This window comes from Mixophyes fleayi, chromosome 3 (genome assembly GCF_038048845.1).
Source record: "Mixophyes fleayi isolate aMixFle1 chromosome 3, aMixFle1.hap1, whole genome shotgun sequence".
Taxonomy (NCBI): domain Eukaryota; kingdom Metazoa; phylum Chordata; class Amphibia; order Anura; family Limnodynastidae; genus Mixophyes; species Mixophyes fleayi.
Window position 1 is genome coordinate 70670378 of NC_134404.1, and position 24637 is coordinate 70695014.

General features: G+C 41.3%; 1 protein-coding gene across 1 annotated transcript in view; it reads right to left on the reverse strand.

The window, feature by feature from the left end:
* The window catches only part of PLEKHB2 (pleckstrin homology domain containing B2), a 52964-nt gene that overhangs the window by 14537 nt on the left and 13790 nt on the right, over nucleotides 1-24637 (reverse strand). The window contains exons 2-3 of the mRNA XM_075201697.1: nucleotides 7886-7933; nucleotides 32-184 (exon numbers count right to left, since the gene is read on the reverse strand). Of these exons, the coding sequence (XP_075057798.1) occupies nucleotides 32-184; nucleotides 7886-7922 (190 nt within the window). The 5' untranslated portion in view covers nucleotides 7923-7933. The remainder of the gene's footprint in view (nucleotides 1-31; nucleotides 185-7885; nucleotides 7934-24637) is intronic.

Below are 24637 nucleotides of genomic sequence, written 5' to 3' on the forward strand. Positions count from 1 at the left end.
TTGCTATACGAGTGAAAGTAACAATTTGTACCTTTGCAATCGGTGCCCACTCGGATATTTATACAATCTAACTGCATGCAGATCTTCTCTTCCATGTCTTGTCTCTCCTGATCATTATAATATATCAGATATCCATTTGACCAGAGATCAAACCAATTCTTCTTCCATCTTTTTAAAATAGTACCTAGGTAAAAAACATAAGAACATGCAGTTAAATTTAATATTTATGCATATGTGTGTAACTGCTTAAACACAAACCATATAATATAGAAGCCTTGTGAGACCCCCACTATGCCACCATCTTACCGTTACCTCAAAGCCTGTGACCTAGGTATTAAAAAGAGATATTAGTTTTTTCAGACAACAGATCACAGGGCCTGATTCATCAAGGAACACATATTGAGCGAACCTGCGTTTAGTATTACGGCAGAAAAACAAGTATTCTGGAGATTCTCAGAGCTGGATTCGGACGTGGCTGTGTGCACTTGAGTTGGGCACGTCCATACTGTACAGTGACTATGGCAAAACGCCCCTTTCATGCCCCGATCACTCCCAGAAATCGTAGCCTGTAGTAAGTGCTTCGAAGGCATAGCGTACAGGGCTGCGTTCATGGCCGTATTTCCAGAATCTGGGCATATGCAGAGCGATTTTGCGTACAATATGCTCAAAATAGGTAGATACGTGCCTTGATGACGTGCAGATGGATCTATTTAACATATTATTATTTTTATCGTGCTTAGGGACCGCACATGTTTGCGTAATACACAAATGTGGATCTATTTTGGGATTATTTTGGCTTGGATATTAGAAGAGCTATTATTGAAATGCTGCAAAAGGTTCATATTTATATTCAGACATAGCAATATGTAGTGGCATACCTAGAACCAGTAGGATTCCACTGCAAACATTTTAATTGCCAGCTATTACCTAGACTGTGACATATGTATGATATTACACAACAGTGTATAATAGTAAAGGACACAACTTGGTGACATTTAGTACCACAGAGCAGTAAATGACATCACAAGGTATGAGGTAGGTATGAGTTCCTACCACCTCTATTATGTAGAAAGCTCATGTGTCTGGTGTAAATAGACTGCTGCTTTCTATTATTCTATGGACCATAACACATTATCATCATCATCATCAACATTTATTTATATACAGGCGCGGGCTGGGGGAGGGAAGCCCGGGGGGCAGACAGGCGGCCGCATCACATGACAGGGGATGCGGCCGCCTGTGCGCTGATATCATCAGATGCGGCCGCGGGGGGAAATTATGTATTTCGCATCGGGGGAGGGGGGGAGGGGGGGCGGCCGGCCGGCCTACCCCCGGCCCTACTAGCCGTCTGACCCAGCAGCCCGTCGCCCCCCTGCCCCCCGGGCCAGCCCGCCCCTGTTTATATAGCACCAGCAGATTCTGCCGCTCTTTACAATTGACATAGAAGCTAATTTGCATCTTATAATAAGAAATATCAATATTTTTTCTGTAGGATCAGTGATAGCAACATCAGTGATTTAATCAATCAAATTATATATTCAACCAGACGAGAACTACTGAGTAAGCTCAAGGTGGACCTGCATTTGAGGAAGACAGGTAGAACCTGCATACTAACTTGTAAGCACTCCTGTGTAAGGATCAGCAGGGGATTGCCAATCAACAGCAAACATTGGCCCTGATTCATTAAGGATCTTAACTTGAGAAACTTTTTATTTCAGTCTCCTGGACAAAACCATTTTACAATGCAAGGGGTGCAAATTAGCATTCTGTTTTGCACATAAGTTAAATACTGAAGTTTCTCAAGTTAAGATCCTTAATGAATCAGGCCCATGGATTAGAATTACACAGTAGGATAAGATGGAAGTGTATCCAGGGAAATCTTATTACTAACACCCATCATCTTAGGCAGGCAGGATCAATATCAGAAGTAAAAAAAAGGACACATAACAGGACGCAGACACAACAGACAAGACAGTGGCAGGACAAAAACAAGGAGGGGAAAAGACCAAAACTAAGACCACTCGGAAATGCAGCTGCAGAGCTGGAAACAAAGGCAACTCCCAACATAGGAAGGGTTATACCACAGCCGCTCCAATAGCCCAGAGGCTCGCTACAGTGAGGAATGCAGACCAGAGAGAAGAGACAGAGAACAAAACTACAAAAAAACCTACAGAACATAGGAATAGCCATACAACAGAATCTGCTCCAATAGCGCAGAGGCTCATTGGGGTGAAGAAGACAGACCAGAAAGTAGAGACAGGAAACACTACAGAACATAGCGAGGGTCATACCACAACACCTGCTCCAATACCACAGGAGCTCGTTCGGGTGAAGTAGGTAGAAAGTAGAGACAGGAAACACTACAGAACATAGGGAGGGTCATACCACAACACCTGCTCCAATACCACAGAAGCTCGTTCAGGTGAAGTATGCAGAAAGTAGACACAGGAAACACTACAGAACATAGGGAGGGTCATACCACAACACCTGCTCCAATACCACAGAAGCTTGTTCAGGTGAAGTAGGCAGAAAGTAGAGACAGGAAACACTACAGAACATAGGGAAGGTCATACCACAACACCTGCTCCAATACCACAGAAGCTCGTTCGGGTAAAGTAGGCAGAAAGTAGAGACAGGAAACACTACAGAACATAGGGAGGGTCATACCACAACACCTGCTCCAATACCAGAGAAGCTCGTTCAGGTGAAGTAGGCAGAAAGTAGAGACAGGAAACACTACAGAACATAGGAAGGTTAATACCACAACACCTGCTCCAATATCACAGAAGCTCATTCAGGTGAAGTAGGCAGAAAGTAGAGACAGGAAACACTACAGAACATAGGGAGGGTCATACCACAACACCTGCTCCAATACCAGAGAACCTCGTTTGGGTGAAGTAGGCAGAAAGTAGAGACAGGAAACACTACAGAACATAGGGAGGGTCATACCACAACACCTGCTCCAATACCAGAGAAGCTCGTTCAGGTGAAGTAGGCAGAAAGTAGAGACAGGAAACACTACAGAACATAGGGAAGGTCATACCACAACACCTGCTCCAATACCAGAGAACCTCGTTTGGGTGAAGTAGGCAGAAAGTAGAGACAGGAAACACTACAGAACATAGGGAGGGTCATACCACAACACCTGCTCCAATACCAGAGAACCTCGTTCAGGTGAAGTAGGCAGAAAGTAGAGACAGGAAACACTACAGAACATAGGGAGGGTCATACCACAACACCTGCTCCAATACCAGAGAAGCTCGTTCAGGTGAAGTAGGCAGAAAGTAGAGACAGGAAACACTACAGAACATAGGGAAGGTCATACCACAACACCTGCTCCAATACCAGAGAACCTCGTTTGGGTGAAGTAGGCAGAAAGTAGAGACAGGAAACACTACAGAACATAGGGAGGGTCATACCACAACACCTGCTCCAATATCACAGAAGCTCGTTCAGGTGAAGTAGGCAGAAAGTAGAGACAGGGAACACTACAGAACATAGGGAGGGTAATACCACAACACCTTCTCCAATACCACAGAAGCTCGTTGAGGTGAAGTAGGCAGAAAGTAGAGACAGGAAACACTACAGAACATAGGCAGAGGTTTACAACAGCACTCTCCAATAGCAGAAACACTTTTGTAGCAGGCACAGAGGTCTAAGGTTCAAAACTCCAGGAGAACCTTTTATCCTGCGCATCGTAATAAGTAACAAATAGGTTCAAATAGTATTGTAATATATTCAACAGAAGAAAAATGCTACCACATTGACCTCCCTATAACTCACATGTCCTTGCTCTTTAATGTTATCTACATATCTTAAACTATATACAGAGCATATATCTCCTTCCAACCAGCACAGAAAGTTGGGACTACGCTAAACTGATGTCCTGGACTAGAGTAAAACCAAAGATCTCCTTTTCGATCTATAATTAATGCTGCATTTAGACTTATCTTCCTCTCTTACTGTTCCACAATTGCCTCCCCTCTTTGCCAAGCCTTACACTGGCCTCCCTTCCCCTACAGAATCCTCTTTAAACTCCTTACCCTAACATAAAAGGCCCTCAGAGCCCCTTACACTGGCTCACCCCATGTATCAGCCATTTGTCTGCCCCTTTCCCTTTAGATTTTAGTGAGCAGGGCCCTTCTCCCTCCTGTTTTCATTACCTATAACGTTTGCTCACCAGCTACACTGCACACCTCCTCCTTGGGCTCTCTGTCCATTGACTTCACTCCTCCATTGTCTTTGCACCTCTTTCAGTGTCTCAAAACCTGTAAGTTGCACATATGCAAGTGTGCATAGGTTTCACCTTGTGCTGAATATACCCCTTGCACCCCATTACCTATCCAGGCTATCAGTAGCTGTGCCAAGAGTTGTAGTGCTATTTGTTTACTGTATTTGTGTACTGTTATACCATGTACTGTTACTTGTTGTTTATCCTCTGTACGATGCTGCAGACCACTTGTGGCACTCTATAAATAAAGGTTATTAATAATAACAATATTAATAATAATAATAATAATAATAATAATAATAATAATAATAATAATAAAACGTGTTACAGATTAATTCAAATAAATTGTAGATATCAGTTTCATTTGAAAGGAATGTCCATCAGCTGTTTGTATTGTTTTTTACATCCCTTTCTGGAATCCTGGAATAATAAAAATGTGGGGATCCCACTGTATCGTTTTAAGAAGCATGCCACCAAATATGATTACTTCAGCTGCCTGCTGAATTTAAAAGTAGTCAGGATCAATGTAATTACAACCTTATTCTACAGATAATGCTAAGAGAGTCTCTGGGGGTCTGCTGATCCTCAAGAAAGCTATTGTCCACTTTTGGGCCATTGGTCCTCAGCAGTCATGGCTTAAAGTGAATCTGATACCTAAAAACAACTCATTTGAAAGATGATCACAAAAAGTTCTCACGCCCACAAAAGCAGGGTGGGCGTGAGAACTTTAGTGCCTAGCTACCTCCTTTGTTTCTTCTTTAGGCTAAATACTAGTGAGATTGAAATAGAGTCCAGCCAATCTGAGTGAGAGCTTTTGGGAGTGCAGAGAGGGAGATATAAGGAGCAGATATATCAAGGAATTGGAAACCTAGATGTAGGTCTGCATTCAATTAACCTAATTTCTCATCCTTAACTACGACAGAATAATCTAATGGGAAAGCCTCAGCAGTTGTATACAGGAAAGCCCCCAATCTACGGAACAATTTGGTTAAAAGTGTACTACCGAGACAAAGAGCTGGAATATTAATAACTACTAAGGGGTTCCATAGATGTGGGATATGCCTTGGATACAAATCAGTTAAAAGTGATACATCCAAAATTACTGAAATATTCTCCTATGTTAATGGGCGGATATTTGTGGTTAAGGAGTTTACCACTTGCAACTCAAAGAATGTTATATATGTTATTGCTTGTAAATGTGGGAAACAGTATGTGGGAAAAACAACACGAGCCTTGAAAACCTGTCTGGGAGAACATATGAGGAATATTAGAAAGGGTTTCTGTAACCACTCCCTATCTTTACACTTTAAAGAACATCATAATTGTTCCCCTGATGGGGTAGTATATTTTTGTTCTGTGAAACAGATCAAGGAAAATTGGAGGAATAGAAACAGAGAGATTGCCTTAGTTAGATCAGAAATGGAATATATCTACAAAATGAAAACTCTTGTACCATCTGGGCTGAATAGTGACTTTGAATTAAAATGTTTTTTTATAAGGGTGTTTGTTTAGCTTCAAGTGGAATTATCCATTGTTATTTCCTATTATATTATGTAATTTCCCATTCTTAATTTTTTATTAGCCTTCAGGCTTATGTATTAGTCGCTAGGTTTATTCACCAGTCACATTTATGTACTGGTTTCGTTTGTGGATAATATCCAGGCGTGTTTAGATATGTGTCAAACAATCGCCATGACAACGAACTGCATTACCACGGATTAACGTAGTGAGTAGTAGGGCAGATACCTACATTGGCTCCCTAGGTAGCCCTAAGATCCAGAAGCGCTCTGTAAGAGGGCGGATGTTTACAATAGTTGCTTAGGCAACCTTGTGTTCCGTTTATATGGAAATAGAGTATTATTAGATTGAAGAAGGAGGTAAAACATTGATTCATAAATATAAAAAGGAAGTAGAACGCTTGACAAAAAAGGAGGTAAACATTCTATGGAGATTTATTATTCAGGGATTTTGTGCGGGAACATTCCAGCATAAACGGTTACCATGACAAACCGTTTTTGTTTTTTTTCTTTTATTTGCATTTTTATATGTATTTAAACTGTCTATTATATTTATGAATGATGTTTTTTTATATATATCGGAAGTATATTTTGGATTCAATTTTTATTTAACATATGGAAAAACATCTATGTTGTGCTTGATTGTTGAATATTATAAATAACCACCTTTGGGGGGATATGAACACACCTTGAAAAAGATCCCAGTGAAGGGATTGAAACGCGTTGGTGATCAGCTGTGTCCTTGCCATTGGATCGCTGTGAGAGCTGCATATGTTGGAAGTTTGGGACAGTTACAACATTGTTTCCCTATTTTTACATGCTGTGTCTCCAGACACCATCTGATAGGAGCAATTGCTACATTAGTTTTATTTATTTTATCTTGTTTTAATAAATGTATTATTAAGGTATTGCACCTAGATCCAGCTTTTGTTTTTTGAGTACTACCGGTCAGATGAGAGGGAGAGTGCCAAAGTGGAAGAGCTACTGTGGGAACCTATTAAAGAGAGATGTCACAAGGCCCTTATCATCCATGATTGATGTAAGCCTAATACCATCGGGGGCCTCAGGAACCCATGGTGATTGAATCCATTTTTGTTTTCACTGGAAATTGAGTTGGGTAACAATCTCCCCACTGGGTGAGGGACTCCACTGGTTGTTATTAAGACCCCTTTCTATGATATACTTCACCATTATGTGTATTTCTTCTTTCTTGTCGTTCTACAACTGTTGATTACAAAACGGTGAAGAGAAAAGGAAAAAAAATATTTTTGAAAACATCTATTTGGATTGTAGACATCTGTTTGGACTATTCTAAAGTCTATGTGACATATATCTAGAGCTTTATGATCCATCCTTTTTGTTATATGTATTCTATTAGGAGAGTGGTTTCCCGCTGATGTGATTTGGGCTGCTGTGGCATTTTGAAGCACTCTGGGAAATATTTTTGTATTTATAGTGAATAGAGTTGTGATAACAGAGATCCCTAACCCTTTGACTAAGCGCCTTGGGATGCAGGATATGAGAGTGATGAATAAGTCCAGAGTGAGTGGAGTGCAAGGGGCATTGAAGGGAAGTGTAACAGACAGACAGTACACAGGAGTAGAGAATGTGAATATCCCAAGTGGAAAAACATCATTATATTCTTAGACTTTATTGCAACTTACAAGCTAGTGCAGGAGGTGTTCAACATAGAGTGGGTTTAATGGAGAAATGGTCAGGTGTCACGACTATACTAACTTTACAGTGAACTTTAATGATGTGTCTATGATGTTCCACTATTTTCAAATTGGCATGTGCAGGGACCCTTTTCACTGCCCACTCACAGAGCCCAGGGACAAAGAGAGTCTGAGCTAAAATTACCCTAAGGAGACGGTAGGTGCATCATTACCAATGGGTAGAAATATTGGAGCCCAGTTGTGCTCTTACACTATCACCACCTGTGAGAAAAGAGCTTACACTAACATTCATGTGATATTATTACACATATCTTCATACTGAGTTACCAGAGTATTTCAATCCCTCCAGCAAACAAACAATATCCACATGCTATGTAAGTATTAAATATTTATACCATGACACAATAACAATGCTGTTATGGTAAAGATCCTTTAATAAGCCAAAGATAAAATATACTTACTTTGCCGAAGCAGCCAACCGCTTTTTACATAAGCCATATCTTCAGCTTCTGGTAAAGAAAAGAAAATACAAGAATCAAGATCACCATTCTAATGATGGGCTTCCTGCTCAGAGTCACAACCATACAGACACATCATTGATTGCAGACTATAGGTCACTTTTAAGGCAGGATTTTAACAAAAAGTCACAAGAGTTGACTGATAGTGGGTGCTGGGTGGTGGTCAGGGTGTAGAAGGCTGTGCAGGATGGATTGAAATAGACAGATATAAGAAAAGGAGGACATCATAAGGGTGAAGAGGAATTGCAGATATGTAGACATGGTACTACTATAGAAGTAATAACACATATATACAGGATCAGAGTTAAGCTAAGTAATATTTTGACAATGTTAAAGCAAAGGATAAAATCCACTGCAGCTCATGGCCAGGTTTATAATAACAGCGGTTTACTCCAAAACAGTTGCATTTATTTACCAAGCAAATGTTGAATGTTACTAAGAAGAGGAAGGGTTTTGTGAAATGAGATAATTGCAGTTCGCATTTCCTCAGGAAATTCTGTCTGTCTGTCTCCTGGAACTAGATGCTCAGTTTTCTTTTTCACAGCGTTGATACATTTTTATATACTCTATTTTATACCCACATACTATCTATATTTTACATTTTACAATATGCAGATGAGTTGCATATATTTTGCGCTTCTTTATTATTTTGGAATAGAGTTAAATCTGAATAGAAGCTTCACAGCTTTAACACAGGGAGCGCTCAGTATTTTATTGTATTTGTCAATCAGAGGGTGAAGTGGAAATTTAGTAGTTGCGGTATGGAAAATGTAAGTGACGGGAATTTGATAGTTTTACAGTGAAGGCAGATAAGAAGTTGTATAGCATGACACTGTATACAGGCAGACTACAGTGAAGGCAGAAGAAGAAGTAGTGGTATAGCATGACACTGTATACAGGCAGACTACAGTGAAGGCAGAAGAAGAAGTAGTGGTATAGCATGACACTGTATACAGGTAGACTACAGTGAAGGCAGAAGAAGAAGAAGTAGTGGTATAGCATGTCACTGTATACAGGCAGACTACAGTGAAGGCAGAAGAAGAAGAAGTAGTGGTATAGCATGACACTGTATACAGGCAGACTACAGTGAAGGCAGAAGAAGAAGAAGTAGTGGTATAGCATGACACTGTATACAGGTAGACTACAGTGAAGGCAGAAGAAGAAGAAGTAGTGGTATAGCATGACACTGTATACAGGCAGACTACAGTGAAGGCAGATAAGAAGTTGTATAGCATGACACTGTATACAGGCAGACTACAGTGAAGGCAGAAGAAGAAGAAGTAGTGGTATAGCATGACACTGTATACAGGCAGACTACAGTGAAAGCAGAAGAAGAAGAAGTAGTGGTATAGCATGACACTGTATACAGGCAGACTACAGTGAAGGCAGAAGAAGAAGAAGTAGTGGTATAGCATGACACTGTATACAGGCAGACTACAGTGAAGGCAGAAGAAGAAGAAGTAGTGGTATAGCATGACACTGTATACAGGTAGACTACAGTGAAGGCAGAAGAAGAAGAAGTAGTGGTATAGCATGACACTGTATACAGGCAGACTACAGTGAAGGCAGATAAGAAGTTGTATAGCATGACACTGTATACAGGCAGACTACAGTGAAGGCAGATAAGAAGTTGTATAGCATGACACTGTATACAGGCAGACTACAGTGAAGGCAGAAGAAGAAGAAGTAGTGGTATAGCATGACACTGTATACAGGCAGACTACAGTGAAAGCAGAAGAAGAAGAAGTAGTGGTATAGCATGACACTGTATACAGGCAGACTACAGTGAAGGCAGAAGAAGAAGAAGTAGTGGTATAGCATGACACTGTATACAGGCAGACTACAGTGAAGGCAGAAGAAGAAGAAGTAGTGGTATAGCATGACACTGTATACAGGTAGACTACAGTGAAGGCAGAAGAAGAAGAAGTAGTGGTATAGCATGACACTGTATACAGGCAGACTACAGTGAAGGCAGATAAGAAGTTGTATAGCATGACACTGTATACAGGCAGACTACAGTGAAGGCAGAAGAAGAAGAAGTAGTGGTATAGCATGACACTGTATACAGGCAGACTACAGTGAAAGCAGAAGAAGAAGAAGTAGTGGTATAGCATGACACTGTATACAGGCAGACTACAGTGAAGGCAGAAGAAGAAGAAGTAGTGGTATAGCATGACACTGTATACAGGCAGACTACAGTGAAAGCAGAAGAAGAAGAAGTAGTGGTATAGCATGACACTGTATACAGGCAGACTACAGTGAAGGCAGAAGAAGAAGAAGTAGTGGTATAGCATGACACTGTATACAGGCAGACTACAGTGAAGGCAGAAGAAGAAGAAGTAGTGGTATAGCATGACACTGTATACAGGCAGACTACAGTGAAGGCAGAAGAAGAAGAAGTAGTGGTATAGCATGACACTGTATACAGGCAGACTACAGTGAAGGCAGAAGAAGAAGAAGTAGTGGTATAGCATGACACTGTATACAGGTAGACTACAGTGAAGGCAGAAGAAGAAGAAGTAGTGGTATAGCATGACACTGTATACAGGCAGACTACAGTGAAGGCAGATAAGAAGTTGTATAGCATGACACTGTATACCGGCAGACTACAGTGAAGGCAGAAGAAGAAGAAGTAGTGGTATAGCATGACACTGTATACAGGTAGACTACAGTGAAGGCAGAAGAAGAAGAAGTAGTGGTATAGCATGACACTGTATACAGGCAGACTACAGTGAAGGCAGAAGAAGAAGTAGTGGTATAGCATGACACTGTATACAGGCAGACTACAGTGAAGGCAGAAGAAGAAGAAGTAGTGGTATAGCATGACACTGTATACAGGTAGACTACAGTGAAGGCAGAAGAAGAAGTAGTGGTATAGCATGACACTGTATACCGGCAGACTACAGTGAAGGCAGAAGAAGTAGTTGTATAGCATGGCACTGTATATCGGAAGACCTGGAACACTCACTAATAGTAATAAAATACATTCTACTTTAGAACGCAAATCATCATCATCATCATCGTTTATTTATATAACGCCACTAATTCCGCACCGGTGTACAGAGAACTCATTCACAGCAGCCATGTCTCATTAGAGCTTACAGTCTAAATTCCCTAATATAGACACACACTCACACACAGACATAGACAGACTAGGGTCAATTTTGATACCAGCCAATTAACCTACCAGTATGTTTTTGGAGTGTGGGAGGAAACTGGAGCACCTGGAGGAAACCCACACAAACACAGGGAGAACATACAAACTCCACACAGATAAGGCCATGGTCGGGAATTGAACTCATGACCCCCACTGCTGCGAGGCAGAAGTGCTAACCACTAGGCCACTGCGCTGCCCATGATGACAGTATAGGCTAAGTTAATGCAGTCCGTTGCTGATGCTTGCACTGCACTATTAGTGAATGGAACACATTTACACCTGTTATATTAGGCACCTTTCAATTCTATTCTTTTAGCCAATCAGATCATTAGAACATAAATTTATAAGCCAGCTATGAGATGCCTGAAAGAGCAGCAATACCTCCTAACTGTACTGATTTTGGACAATCCCCAAAAAGTGGTGGGACATTTACAAAAATGGGAAGATATTCATTTAGGATTGGGCGAATCTGAGAAGGTCAAAGGCGGGATTTAGGCAGATCGGGGAGTGGCTTATTTTTTCATGGTTTAACAAGTTTAAATGTTGGGTGGTATGAATATGGGCTCTATAGTAGGTAATGGTATAACAAATCATACTAAAAAACAAACCATACGTAGAAACAGAACAAGGACATATGAGGTTGACGGAGAAGGTGAAAAAATGAGACAGGGGGTCCTGTTCGTGAGAGCTTACAATCTAAAGGCTCAGCTTTGTACTTGTCCCTATACCACTGCTTCTTGATACAGTGACGGGCTGCATTCTAAGGGGTGAAGGCAATGGTGCAATTTAACATATTCATCATTATAGCAACTTTGGAAAACAGAGCTGTCCTTAGAGATTACATATGTCTTCTGGGGCACCAACAGTTTGTTGCTATGACTTAGTGCTTGTTCACAAATCGGATTACATAAAACAATACATAAGTTTGTTCTGCAATAAAAAAAAATAAGATAATTATTCCAGAGTTACTAGTTAGATGGCAAATTATTTGTGTACTGCCTTATTTTTTTTAAAAAAAAAACCAATGTAAGTGAGGATGACTATTTCTCTAATACATAGAAATGTTTTAAAAGCACTGTGGACCTCAATTACGACAATGCGCATTCTTTCTGCACTCACCTATTGTCTGCTCTCAACAGACGCTCTGCAAACTAGCAGTGTACCTAGGTTTGTGGAGAGGTGGAAAAATCGGAAGATACACACTGTGCTAAAGTGTAAATTGTACACATAAAATTGACACCAGTAATAACTCAGTCCCATATAGAGTGCACTGCTTAAAATAATAACAAAAAGGCAGAGCCTCCCCTCACCCCACTAGATCCTGAGCCAGCCCCCTTGCTATAGTGAAAACCTGCCCCAGGTTGGTTAACACAGGGCTGTTGTCTCTATGGGGAGCCACGCAAAGAACAGCATGCCGCCCTCTCAGAGCTACATGGCCCACACTAAAGAGAACTAGGGATGTTCCAGACATCGCCTGTGTTGTCAGGACCAGGGTTATTAACAAGGTTGGGAACCATGGAGTAGCAACTTTGTCATTTCAGTGGTCCCGTAGGAATGGCTACAAATTCACCAATTATACATAAGGTAAACTAATATACCTGTAAATGTAAACTGACAAAAGTGAATGTAAAAATCAAAACTGCTAGCATCAAAGTAATTGTGCAGTCAATTTGTTTTACATGATTGTGTTATTTTTAGTACATGTACAACAACTTTTTATGTAAAAGAGGGACATAAAAATGGGTAGAGGTTAGATTGCATTTTACCAGTACTTCTAACATATTCATATTTGTTTTTTTCCATTAGAGACTATCTGTATTGTGTATTTGCCCTTTAATACACCCGCTGTATATTTCCAATGTAAAGTAGCTGCATCAGCAAATGTGAAGCTATTTTCATATATTATTACATGTATAAAATCATGAAATATTCTAGAGCCCTGTAGAATCTATTCTAGAAGTAGGCTTACCATAGCTCAACTATTAGCACTTTCGGTCACCTAACTTCACTAGACCTTCATCATTATGTAACAACTATACAAAGACACAGTATCTGCATTCTTCCTTTACCGATGCAATGACCGAGGATAACTAAGTACACTAGCCCAGAGAGCCCAGCTCACACTGCAGACCACATACCCTTCTTTTGTTTCTGGCTCAGTGAAAAATCAAGGTCCTCGGGTGCTTGCTTGCTGTTCATATTGATAGTGCTCTGTTACAGCAAAGTATTGGAGAAAATGGAAAAAATATGATAGGAGACCGGCTTGAAAATCAGCTAATGCTCTGAAAGAACAAGTTGGAACTATGGGAGATATTTTCATTATGAGCAAATCTTTGTTGTTGGGTTAGGTGTTTACATAATACAGTTGGCACCCATGGGGGCTGTTGTTCCATGGGTAATTCTCAATCATTAGTTACCACTGCTCTATAAATTAGAGCTGCTTTCATAGTGTAGGAGTAAGTAAATCTGACTATAAACTTTAATTGCAACTGCACATTTGCAAATCACCTTTGTATGAAAAGAACCTAATCCCTTGCAGTAAATGGCTGCTTGAGGGGCATCTGGTCATATACAGTGGCAAGAGAAAGTATGTGAACCCTATGGAATTACCTGGATTTCTACATAAATTGGTCATAAAATGTGATCCGATCTTCATCTAAGTCAAACGAATAGACAAAACACAATCTGCTTAAACTAATAAACTAAACTCACAATCAAAACAAACTCGCAAACAATTATAAGTTTTGATGTTCTTATATTGAACGCACCTTGTAAACATTCACAGTGCAGGGTGAACTCTTGGATTTATTAACAGCAATAACCTCAACCAAACGGATCAGACCTGCACAATACTCAGTGGTAATTTAGGTCCATTCCTCCTTACAGAACTGTATCAGTTCAGCAGTATTCGTGGGATGTCTGGTGTGAACCGCTTCCTTCAGTTCATGCCACTCTTCAGCACTCTGACTGCGCCACTCCAGGTGGTAAATGTACAAAGCTGCGATTTTGCATTTTCAGTGATTTTCTCAGGCGAGATTAAACTCGCTGTTGTAAAATCGGCAAAGAAGTGTGTCTTTCAAAATCACCATTCTCAAAATCGCTACAAATCTCAGTCCCGACGTCTTGCACCCTAGCTATACAAATCTCCAAATGTATGAAGCTGCGATTTTGCAAACTCGCCCAAGTTTGAATTCAAAATCGCCACATACAACGCGCTGCTTTCTATAGGCGAGATTGGCAAAGACATCACTGTTACACTGCAGGGCAATGTTAATATAGCTCGAGTCACAATTAAAGTTTCAATAAAGCATGTTTTTTGTTGTAGAGGAGCAAAAATGATTATGAATTTTCTTATGGGGACAATTTATTGTAAGAATAAATTAGTGGCCCAAATTTAAATTTAGATTATATGTAAGGGTTTTTTTTTATTTTTATTTGCTTACATTGGCTTACTACTTCATCAATAATGGGCCAATAATTATATTTGTATGATGTGGCAACACTTATACACTTATAACAATATTTCCAGATATGGTCACCATTTAAAGTACATTTTTGCTGCACTACAAGATTCTGCATTTTCTAGGTGTGATTAGCAAACACATCAGCCATTGGTCTATGCAAGATAATGAGGACTATAAAAAGGAACCCAAAGGGCCAATGTTAGGAAAAGTCTTGTTTGGTGTTTTAGAGCAACATCTGATTTTGGAGTCAGCACCAAAAGGGAGTGAGGAACATCCCAAGCACCAGGCTCCTCTTAGGCTTCACAGGCCACGTGGGTTTGGTTTTTTTGGTGTTTAATATGTGGTTGCAATCATCTACATGTATTTATGTTTTATTGTAAGTGATTCTGGATATGGGGCCAAATCCTGGTTTATGACACCTCTGTCATAGAGGGGTGATAGAAATTACCTTTAGCCTTTAGAGGTCCACATTTATGTGCCTTTATACATCTGGCAGTGTGCTTCTCTTTGCCCCAGGTAAGGTGTTGTGGTGCTGTGTGCTGCATAATTTGGCCCTAAACCAAAGTATACCCCTAACACCGACAATTTACAGTAAGGAACCAGGTGAGCTCATTCCAGCAGCTGATGTTCATAATACAGAGGGGGAAGAGGATCTTAGAAAGGATCATCCAGACTTATTTTTTAGGTGAGAATGGTTTTTAAGTAAGTGTAATTGTGTAATTACCTGTAACCTTGTTTTTAATTTTTACCTATTCTTGTAGAACCACAATCTTTATCAACATCATACGCATTGCATATGCAAACACCAATAACCTTATTTTATGGGTATATGTATGTTTGTTGAAATAACCTTGTAGGCATTATTGAAAAATGAAAACTATATCATAGGTGTACCCAGATTACCAAAGTAAATAACACCAGTGTGCATAACAAAAATATTTATTTCCTAACTAAATTTAAATAAACATAAATAACAGTTTGTGTTGCATAATCAAAAAAGGCACTTTGCCATAATTACAAACCAAAAAAAACTTTTTTTGTTGTTTGATGCGGGCTCAGAAGACCTAGGGGTAAATGTATCATACCCCAGTTTTCTCAACTCGTGGGAGATCAACGTCTTCGCAGCTTAAATTTAAAGCGGCGCTGCCAGCGCCGCTTTAAATTTAAGCTGCGAAGACGCCGAGCTCCTGCGAGTTGAGAAAACCGGGGTATGATACATTTACCCCCTAGTGTTTGCTACCCCTGATCCTCCCACTGCTACGCATAGGAATAGCGGGCAATGACGGGATTGGGGTAGTGCTTTTGGTGCTGCCAACTGAAGATGATGGCACTGGTAGCCGTGCCAATAATTGCCCACGCACTGTTAACAAAGTGCCGGACAGTTCACATACAGCCCCTGTCAGATTATGAAGTCCAGCGTTCAACTGGATCAGGCTGTTATCAATTCTTTCTAAGGACGTAGACATCCGTTTCTGAGTGTCCTGAATATTTCTCAGACATCGGAATCCTTTTGTCAGCTGACGTTGAACCCCTCTCAGAGAATCCTGGTGGAATTGCACCAAATTCTCATGTACCCTGCTAAACTGGCGAATGGAAACAGCCAAATTGTGGACAAGAGCAGGTTGAGGTTGGCTGGGTGTGGAAGTTAGTGGCAACTGTACAGCCCCAGGGCCTGATTAAGGGTTCTGGCTGCCCTAGGATAATACACCTGTAGTGCCCCCTGAAGTCCCCCCCACCCCCACGGGGTGCATAGGAATACTCCTGAATATGGATATTCCGGAGTACTTTCCAACATTCAAATTTAAAAAGTTGTGCCATTGTCACTTCTTGCTCTTCTCTCTTGCTGGTTCTTGCAGCTTTGATGTCTTCTCGCAGGCTTCTGGAAAGCTGGGGTCCTGTTTTGAAAATGCAGAAATTTATTATAAGGCAAAATATCAACAAACCCTGAATGATTATACCCTTAAGTTAAAACAAAACACTCCATTTTGGCCAGATAAAACGACCCCATTGTACTGGCATATATAAGCACTATCTGAACATTTGTAGTCTATCAAATACAAACCTCTACCGGCCCCATCTCTCTAATATGTAGTACTCTAGTGATCGCTGAGACCACAGAGCAGTCATGTAACTTCCACACAATAAACAGATCTTTCCCTCCCAAAGCTGCTCTATTTTTTTAAATACCCCCTCAGCCATTCCATTACCCCTTCAGCCATTTCATTACCCCTTCAGCTATTCCATTACCCCTTCAGCCATTCCATTACCCCTTCAGCCATTCCATTACCCCTTCAGTCATTTTCATTTCCTCAACCCACCCTGTATCCACTTTCATTACCTCAATCCCTTCTGCAACCATTTTAAATAGCTAAAAAAAAATCACATCTTGATGCATTTACCTCCAGAAGTTTAATTTTCCTATGATGTTTGTTTACTTTAAACTCTCCTGCAAGATGACTTAGTAAACATTGGAATTCATTTTTCCGTCAATGAGAGAACGCAGTCCAGGCCCTAAGGCCTCAAACCATGATGCTCCCTCCACCATACTATACAGTTGGGATGAGGTATTGAAGCTGGTTTGCTGTGCCTTTTTCGCTCCTCACGTAATGTTGTCTGTTCCTTACAAACAATTCAACTTTCGTTTCATCTGTCCACAGAACATTTTTCCAGTAGCGCTGTGGAATATCCAGATGCTCTTCAGCAAATGTCAGACATCCAACTTCCTTGGACAGCAGTGGCTTCTTCCCTGTAGTCCTCCTATGTACACCATTCTTGTTCTGTGTTTTATATATTGTAGACTTGTGCACAGATTTCTGTAAGTCTCTAGCTGACACTCTAGGATTAGTCTTAACCCTTTTCAGCATTCTGTGCTGCGCTCTTGCAGTCACCTTTGCAGGACAGTCACTCCTAGGGAGAGTGGTAACGGTGATGAACTATCTCCACTTATAGACAATCTGATTTTCCGTGGACTGAAGAACATGAAGGCTTTATGAGATACTTTTGTAACCCTTTCCATCTTTATGTAAGTCAATAATTCTTAATCTAAAGTCTTCTGAGATCTCATTTGTTCGAAGATTGATTCACATCCTGCAATGCTTCCTGTGAATAGCAAATTCCAACCAAATTTGTAAGTGTTTTCTATTGGGCAGGGCAGCTCTAACCAACACCTCCAATCTTGTCTTACTGATTGGACTCCAGGGGGTAAATGTATTAAACTGCGGTTTTTTTAATCAATATGGAGAAGAAAACTATTGTAATTTGTGTGTTATTAGTTTACGCTGACTGTTTGTCTATTCTTGTGATTTAGATGAAGATCAGATCACATTTTATGACCAATTTATGCAGAAATCCAGGTAATGTCAAAGGGTTTACATACTTTTTCTTGCCACTGTATATCAAGGCACTACAATTCTCATCATACATTCGTTAAATATTATGTTTTTTAGATTGCACATATTCATTTTTAATTAATATTCACCTATAAACTATGAAACTTGCAATTTCTAAATAGAATAAGAGAAACTATATTGTGCAGGGAAGGCTTAACACCGAGGTCTAGTTATGTAAATTAGGGACCATTGAAAGCCATTAAACTTCTTATAGAACCTAGGTATAACTTGACTAATCATCATTTATGTATTTAGCGCCACCAATTCCGCAGCGCTGTACAGAGAATATTTGTCACTTACATCAATCCCTGTCCTGTTGGAGCTTACATTCTAAATTCCTTAAGATACAGACACACACAAACAATCTTTCACTGATTTACCAGGGGTTACACAACTACAAGTCTAAAGGGACATTGAAAAGACTGATTTGACTTCTATCCCTGACCAATCACAGACTATTTCTCAGTTACTGAGAAGGACATGTGAACTGCTACACCAGATTATATTAAGACCTGCTCTTTTGACCTGCTCTCAAGTAATTTTTTTGTAGTAATTTATGCAATAAAGCATGAAAGCCACTAGAGGGCATCCATGTGTAAGCATTGTTTACAGCTTAGTCTGCTTAGGCTGAACTTGTTTCCTAGTTTAATTATATAGAAGGTATAAGTTTGTTTACTCATTTTCAGGAATACTTTGCCGCTACACAGATGCCTATAAAAACATTTCATATGTCATATTTTAGACTGCACATGTCCATCTTTAATTAATATTCACCTACAAACCATGAAACTTGCAATTTATAAATGGAATAAAAGAAACTATATTGTGCAGGGACGGCTTAAAACTGAGGTCTACTCGTGTATATTAGGGACCATTAGCAACTATGATTTAACTACTTATAGATACTAGTGGCGCACGCAGGGGGGGTTTCTGAGTCTCTAGAAATCCCCCCCTGCACTAACTAAGTGGCCACTGTCCTATACAGCAGCCGCGGCGCTGTCAAAGAAGCGTCCGTGGCGGTGCTGTAGTGTATACAGCACCGCCGCAGACGCTTCTTAGACAGCGCCGCGGCTGCTGTATAGGACAGCGCTGGCGAAACGGCGCAGCAGCTCTCTCGTTTTTTTGTGGGTTTTTTTGTTGTTTTTTTTTCGGTCGGCGGGGGGCAACCCCCCCCCCCCGACAATCCTCCGTGCGTCGCTGCTAGGTATAGCTTGACTAATCATAATCATTTATTTATTTAGTGCCAGCAGTTTTGCAGCGCTGTACAGAGAATATTTGTCATTCACATCAATCCCAGTCCCGTTGTAGTTTACATTCTAAATTCACTAACACAGACACACATACACTAGGGTTTATTTTGTCAGCAGCCAGTTACCCTACCAGTATGTTTTTGGCGTGTGGCAGAGAACAAGAGCACCTGGAGGAAACCCACGCAAACATGGGTAGAACATATAAACTCCTAATAATATATCCATTTAAAAATGTCAGAAAAACATGAAATAAAAAACTGAGGTGAACCCGAAAAGCCATGGAAATGCATAAATACATGGATATGTACCACATGGTCCAAAGGTGGACACCCTGTGAGTTCACAGCCTTTAATGGGCTATATTTCCAATACACTTGCTGACAGAACTGACCTGAGTCATTAAGGCACGAATACTGAACGCTCTGTGTGTCTGTTATAAACTGCATGTAAATAGGCTCTCAGTACTCCTGAAGCCAACAAGGAACAGATCTATAGACACGTGTGGTGTTGACGACGGGTGTAGTTTTAGTAGACCAGACCAAGCAGGATACGTGTAATACCTATGTGAAATATAAAATCTAAAAAGAACACACAGAAAAATATATTAAGCAATTAATGTTACCTGACAATAAAAATTTAAATGAAACATTTTTTTGTGCAATTAGTTTTTATTAGGGATGTGCACCGGCGACTTTTGAGGTCTCGTGTTTTGTGTTTTGGATCCGGATTTTCGTTATTTTTGAGGTTCGGATTTGTCTCGCAAAACACTTGACGAAAGGTCTCGGTTCGGATTTAAGGTATTGGATTCGGATTTTTTTTGAAAAAAACATAAAAAGTTTAAAAATCAAGTTTTTGGGCTTATTTTCACTCCTAGGCTATTATTAACCTCAATAACATTCAATAACAAGCATTTCCACTAATTTACAGTGTATTGTGAACACCTCACAATATAGTTATTAGTCCAAAACGTTGCAACAAGATATCTTTCTGGACTGCGTAGAGGAGTGGGTCACCACAATATATATTAAAAACCCTGAACTTTTATGATTCGCACCAATAATTGTACCTGGACTGCGTAGAGGAGTGGGTCACCACAATATCTTAAAAACCCTGAACTTTTATGATTCGCACCAATAATTGTACCTGGACTGCGTAGAGGAGTGGGTCACCACAATATCTTAAAAACCCTGAACTTTTATGATTCGCACCAATAATTGTACCTGGACTGCGTAGAGGAGTGGGTCACCACAATATCTTAAAAACCCTGAACTTTTATGATTCGCACCAATAATTGTACCTGGACTGCGTAGAGGAGTGGGTCACCACAATATCTTAAAAACCCTGAACTTTTATGATTCGCACCAATAATTGTACCTGGACTGCGTAGAGGAGTGGGTCACCACAATATCTATTAAAAACCCTGAACTTTTATGATTCGCACCAATAAATGTACCTGGACTGCGTAGAGGAGTGGGTCACCACAATATATATTAAAAACCCTGAACTTTTATGAATCGCACCAATAAATGTACCTGGACTGCGTAGAGGAGTGGGTCACCACAATATATATTAAAAACCCTGAACTTTTATGATTCGCACCAATAAATGTACCTGGACTGCGTAGAGGAGTGGGTCACCACAATATATATTAAAAACCCTGAACTTTTATGATTCGCACCAATAAATGTACCTGGACTGCGTAGAGGAGTGGGTCACCACAATATATATTAAAAACCCTGAACTTTTATGAATCGCACCAATAAATGTACCTGGACTGCGTAGAGGAGTGGGTCACCACAATATATATTAAAAACCCTGAACTTTTATGATTCGCACCAATAAATGTACCTGGACTGCGTAGAGGAGTGGGTCACCACAATATCTATTAAAAACCCTGAACTTTTATGATTCGCACCAATAAATGTACCTGGACTGCGTAGAGGAGTGGGTCACCACAATATATATTAAAAACCCTGAATTTTTATGATTCGCACCAATAAATGTACCTGGACTGCGTAGAGGAGTGGGTCACCACAATATATATTAAAAACCCTGAACTTTTATGAATCGCACCAATAAATGTACCTGGACTGCGTAGAGGAGTGGGTCACCACAATATATATTAAAAACCCTGAACTTTTATGATTCGCACCAATAAATGTACCTGGACTGCGTAGAGGAGTGGGTCACCACAATATCTATTAAAAACCCTGAACTTTTATGATTCGCACCAATAAATGTACCTGGACTGCGTAGAGGAGTGGGTCACCACAATATATATTAAAAACCCTGAACTTTTATGATTCGCACCAATAAATGTATCTGGACTGCGTAGAGGAGTGGGCACTGGGCACCACAATAAAATATATAAAAAACCTTCAACAGATCTGCATTACACTACACATACGGCTGCTCCTCCATCCTCTCCATCATATACATGTTGGAGTTTTAGCGTGTGACAACCTCTTGTTTTTGATAATGTCAGTGCATTTGGAATATTTTTCAATTTGCCCCACACCACTGAATGTACTTTATCTATGATACGCAATACGCATCTATCTATCTTGACTGCGTAGTGTGGTGGCCCCGGTACACAATTTGGTACCGAGGCCACAATATAATTTAAAAACCCTCCACGTGTCGGAATTCCACCAAACAAGTATCTGGACTGCATAGTGGGGTGGCCCCGGTACCCAATTTGATACCGGGGCCACAATACCTCCTCCAAACATGCTCCAGACAATTCGTCATTGACAGACCCCAGACAGACAGGGTCGTAGTGTTATTGTTTGACTTTGTAAACCCAAAAAAATGTCCCTGTTGCACTTGCACATAGTCGTGCAATGAAGACTGACTTTGTCATTTAAAGGCACGATCTTTAAAGTGTCAGAAAGAGAGAGAAGACACAGGAGAGGAGAGTTGTAGCTGGGGACCTGGGGTGGAAGCTCCCAGGCTCCCCCAGCATTGCCTGGAAGTCTGAGCGTGGTGACTGAGCCAGGGCAAGGAATGTGTGCCCTGGATGAGGGGGAGAACTCCATGCCACTATAGTGAACCCAAGAGAGAGGGGGACACTGCACATGGAAGAGGCCCTGGAGTGAGGGCTGCTACAAGAGGCATGGTAGCTGTAGTGTCAGATCCTGAGGCTGAGAGTACACAGAGTGACGTGTCAGAGCACAGGAGACATTATCCCCGCAGAGGAGGGATGAGCTGCAGTTGAGAGGTCTGTTGTTGAAATAGGACATGCACACTTTAACAAACCAATCATTTCAGCGACAGGGCCTACCAAACAACTTTGACTGAAATGATTGGTTTGTTTGGGCCCCCACACCAAAAAAGCTATTCATCTCTCCCTGTACAGACTAAACAGGCTCTACTGAGGCAAGATGTCGTCCTCATCCTCAACCTCTGATTCCTCTCCCCCTACAGTGTGTACTTCCTCCTCATCACACATTATCAATTCGTCCCCGCTGGACTCCACAACCACAGGTCCCTCTGTAGTATCTGGAGGGCAGTGCTGTACTTCATTGAGGAATTGATTATTCATTTTTATAAACATCATTTTTTCAACGTTGTGAGGAAGCAACCTCCTTCGCCGCTCACTGACCAGGTTCCCCGCTGCACTAAAAACTCTTTCCGAGTACACACTGGAGGGGGGACAACTCAGGTAAAATAGAGCCAGTTTGTACAGGGGCTTCCAAACTGCCTTTTTTTCCTGCCAGTAACAATATGGACTGTCTGACATGTCTACTTGGATGGTGTCAGCAAAGTAATCATCCACAATTTTTTCTATTGTCACAGCATCCAATGCAGCGAGAGTAGACATGTCTGCAATGGTTGGCAGGTCCTTCAGTCCGGACCAGATGTTATCAGCATCCCCGCCAGTGCCTCTTTTGGGAAAACTGAGCTTTTTCCTCGCAGCCATAGATGTGGAAGAAAATGAGGGTGGAGCTGTTGGCATGTCACGGTCCTCTTCAGAGGACAATCTCCTGACCAGCAGGTCTTTGCACCGCTGTAGATTTGTGTCCGCCGGAAACAGAGACACAACATACGCTTTAAACCGAGGATCGAGCACGGTGGCCAGAATGTATTCCTCTGACTTTAAAAGAGTGACCACCCTCGGATCCTGGCAAAGCGTACGAAGGGCTACATCCACAAGAGCTACATGCTTGCTGTAATCGCAATGGCTTACCAGCTCCTCCCTCACTTTCTCCAGCTGCTTCTGCAACAGCCTGATCAGGGGAATGACCTGACTCAAGCTGGCAGTGTCGGAACTGACTTCTCGTGTGGCAAGTTCAAATGGCTGCAGAACCTTGCACAACACGGAAATCAGTCTCCACTGCGCTTGACTCAGGCGCATCCCCACTCCTTTGCCTATGTCGTAGGTGGCTGTGTAGGCCTGAATGGCCTTTTGCTGCTCCTCCATCCTCTGCAGCATATAGAGGGTGGAGTTCCAGCGCGTCACAACCTCTTGTTTGAGGTGATGGCAGGGCAGGTTCAAGCTTTTTTGATGTGCCTCTAGTCTGCGGTAGGCACTGGCTGAATGCCGAAAGTGTCCAGCAATTTTGCGGGCCACCGCAAGCATCTCCTGCACACCCCTGTCACTCTTGAGGTAATGCTGCACCACCAAATTAATGGTGTGGGCAAAACATGGGACGTGCTGGAAATTGCCCATATTTAATGCCCGCACAATGTTACTGGCATTGTCTGACACCACAAATCCCCATGAGAGTCTAAGTGGGGTAAGCCACTGGGAGATAATTTCCCTCATTTTCTCTAATATGTTGTCAGCGTTGTGCCTCTTATTAAAGCCTGTAATGCACAATGTTGCCTGCCTTTGCATGAGCAGCCATTTTGTAGATGCTGCTACTGATGCAGCTGTTGCTGTTGCTGCGGAAGGGGATGCATCTACCCAGTGGGCTGTCACAGTCATATAGTCCTTCGTTTGCCCAGAACCACTTGTCCACATGTCCGTGGTTAAGTGGACAGTGGGTACAACCGCATTTTTAAGAGCACTGAGGACACTTGATCGTACTTCTCTGTACATTTTTGGTATCGCCTGCCTAGTGAAGTGGAATCTCGAGGGGATTTGGTACCGGGGACACAATACCTCCATCAACCCTCTAAATCCCACTCCACTGATGGCGGACACCGGGTGCACGTCTAACACCAACATTGCAGTTACAGCCGCAGTTATACGCTTTGCAATAGGGTGACTACTATCGTATTTGGTGGTCATGGCAAACGACTGTTGGACGGTCAATTGTTTGGTGAAAGACTTAGCGGTCTTACGACTTCCCCTCTGGGAAGATGACCGACTAACAGCAGCAACAGCAGCAGTGGCAGTAGTAGGCGTACCGCTGCAGGATTCCTCGGATGAATCCCGTATTGAGGAGGACTCAGTCTGGCTGCTGACTTGGGCTGCAGGACTGAATCTGA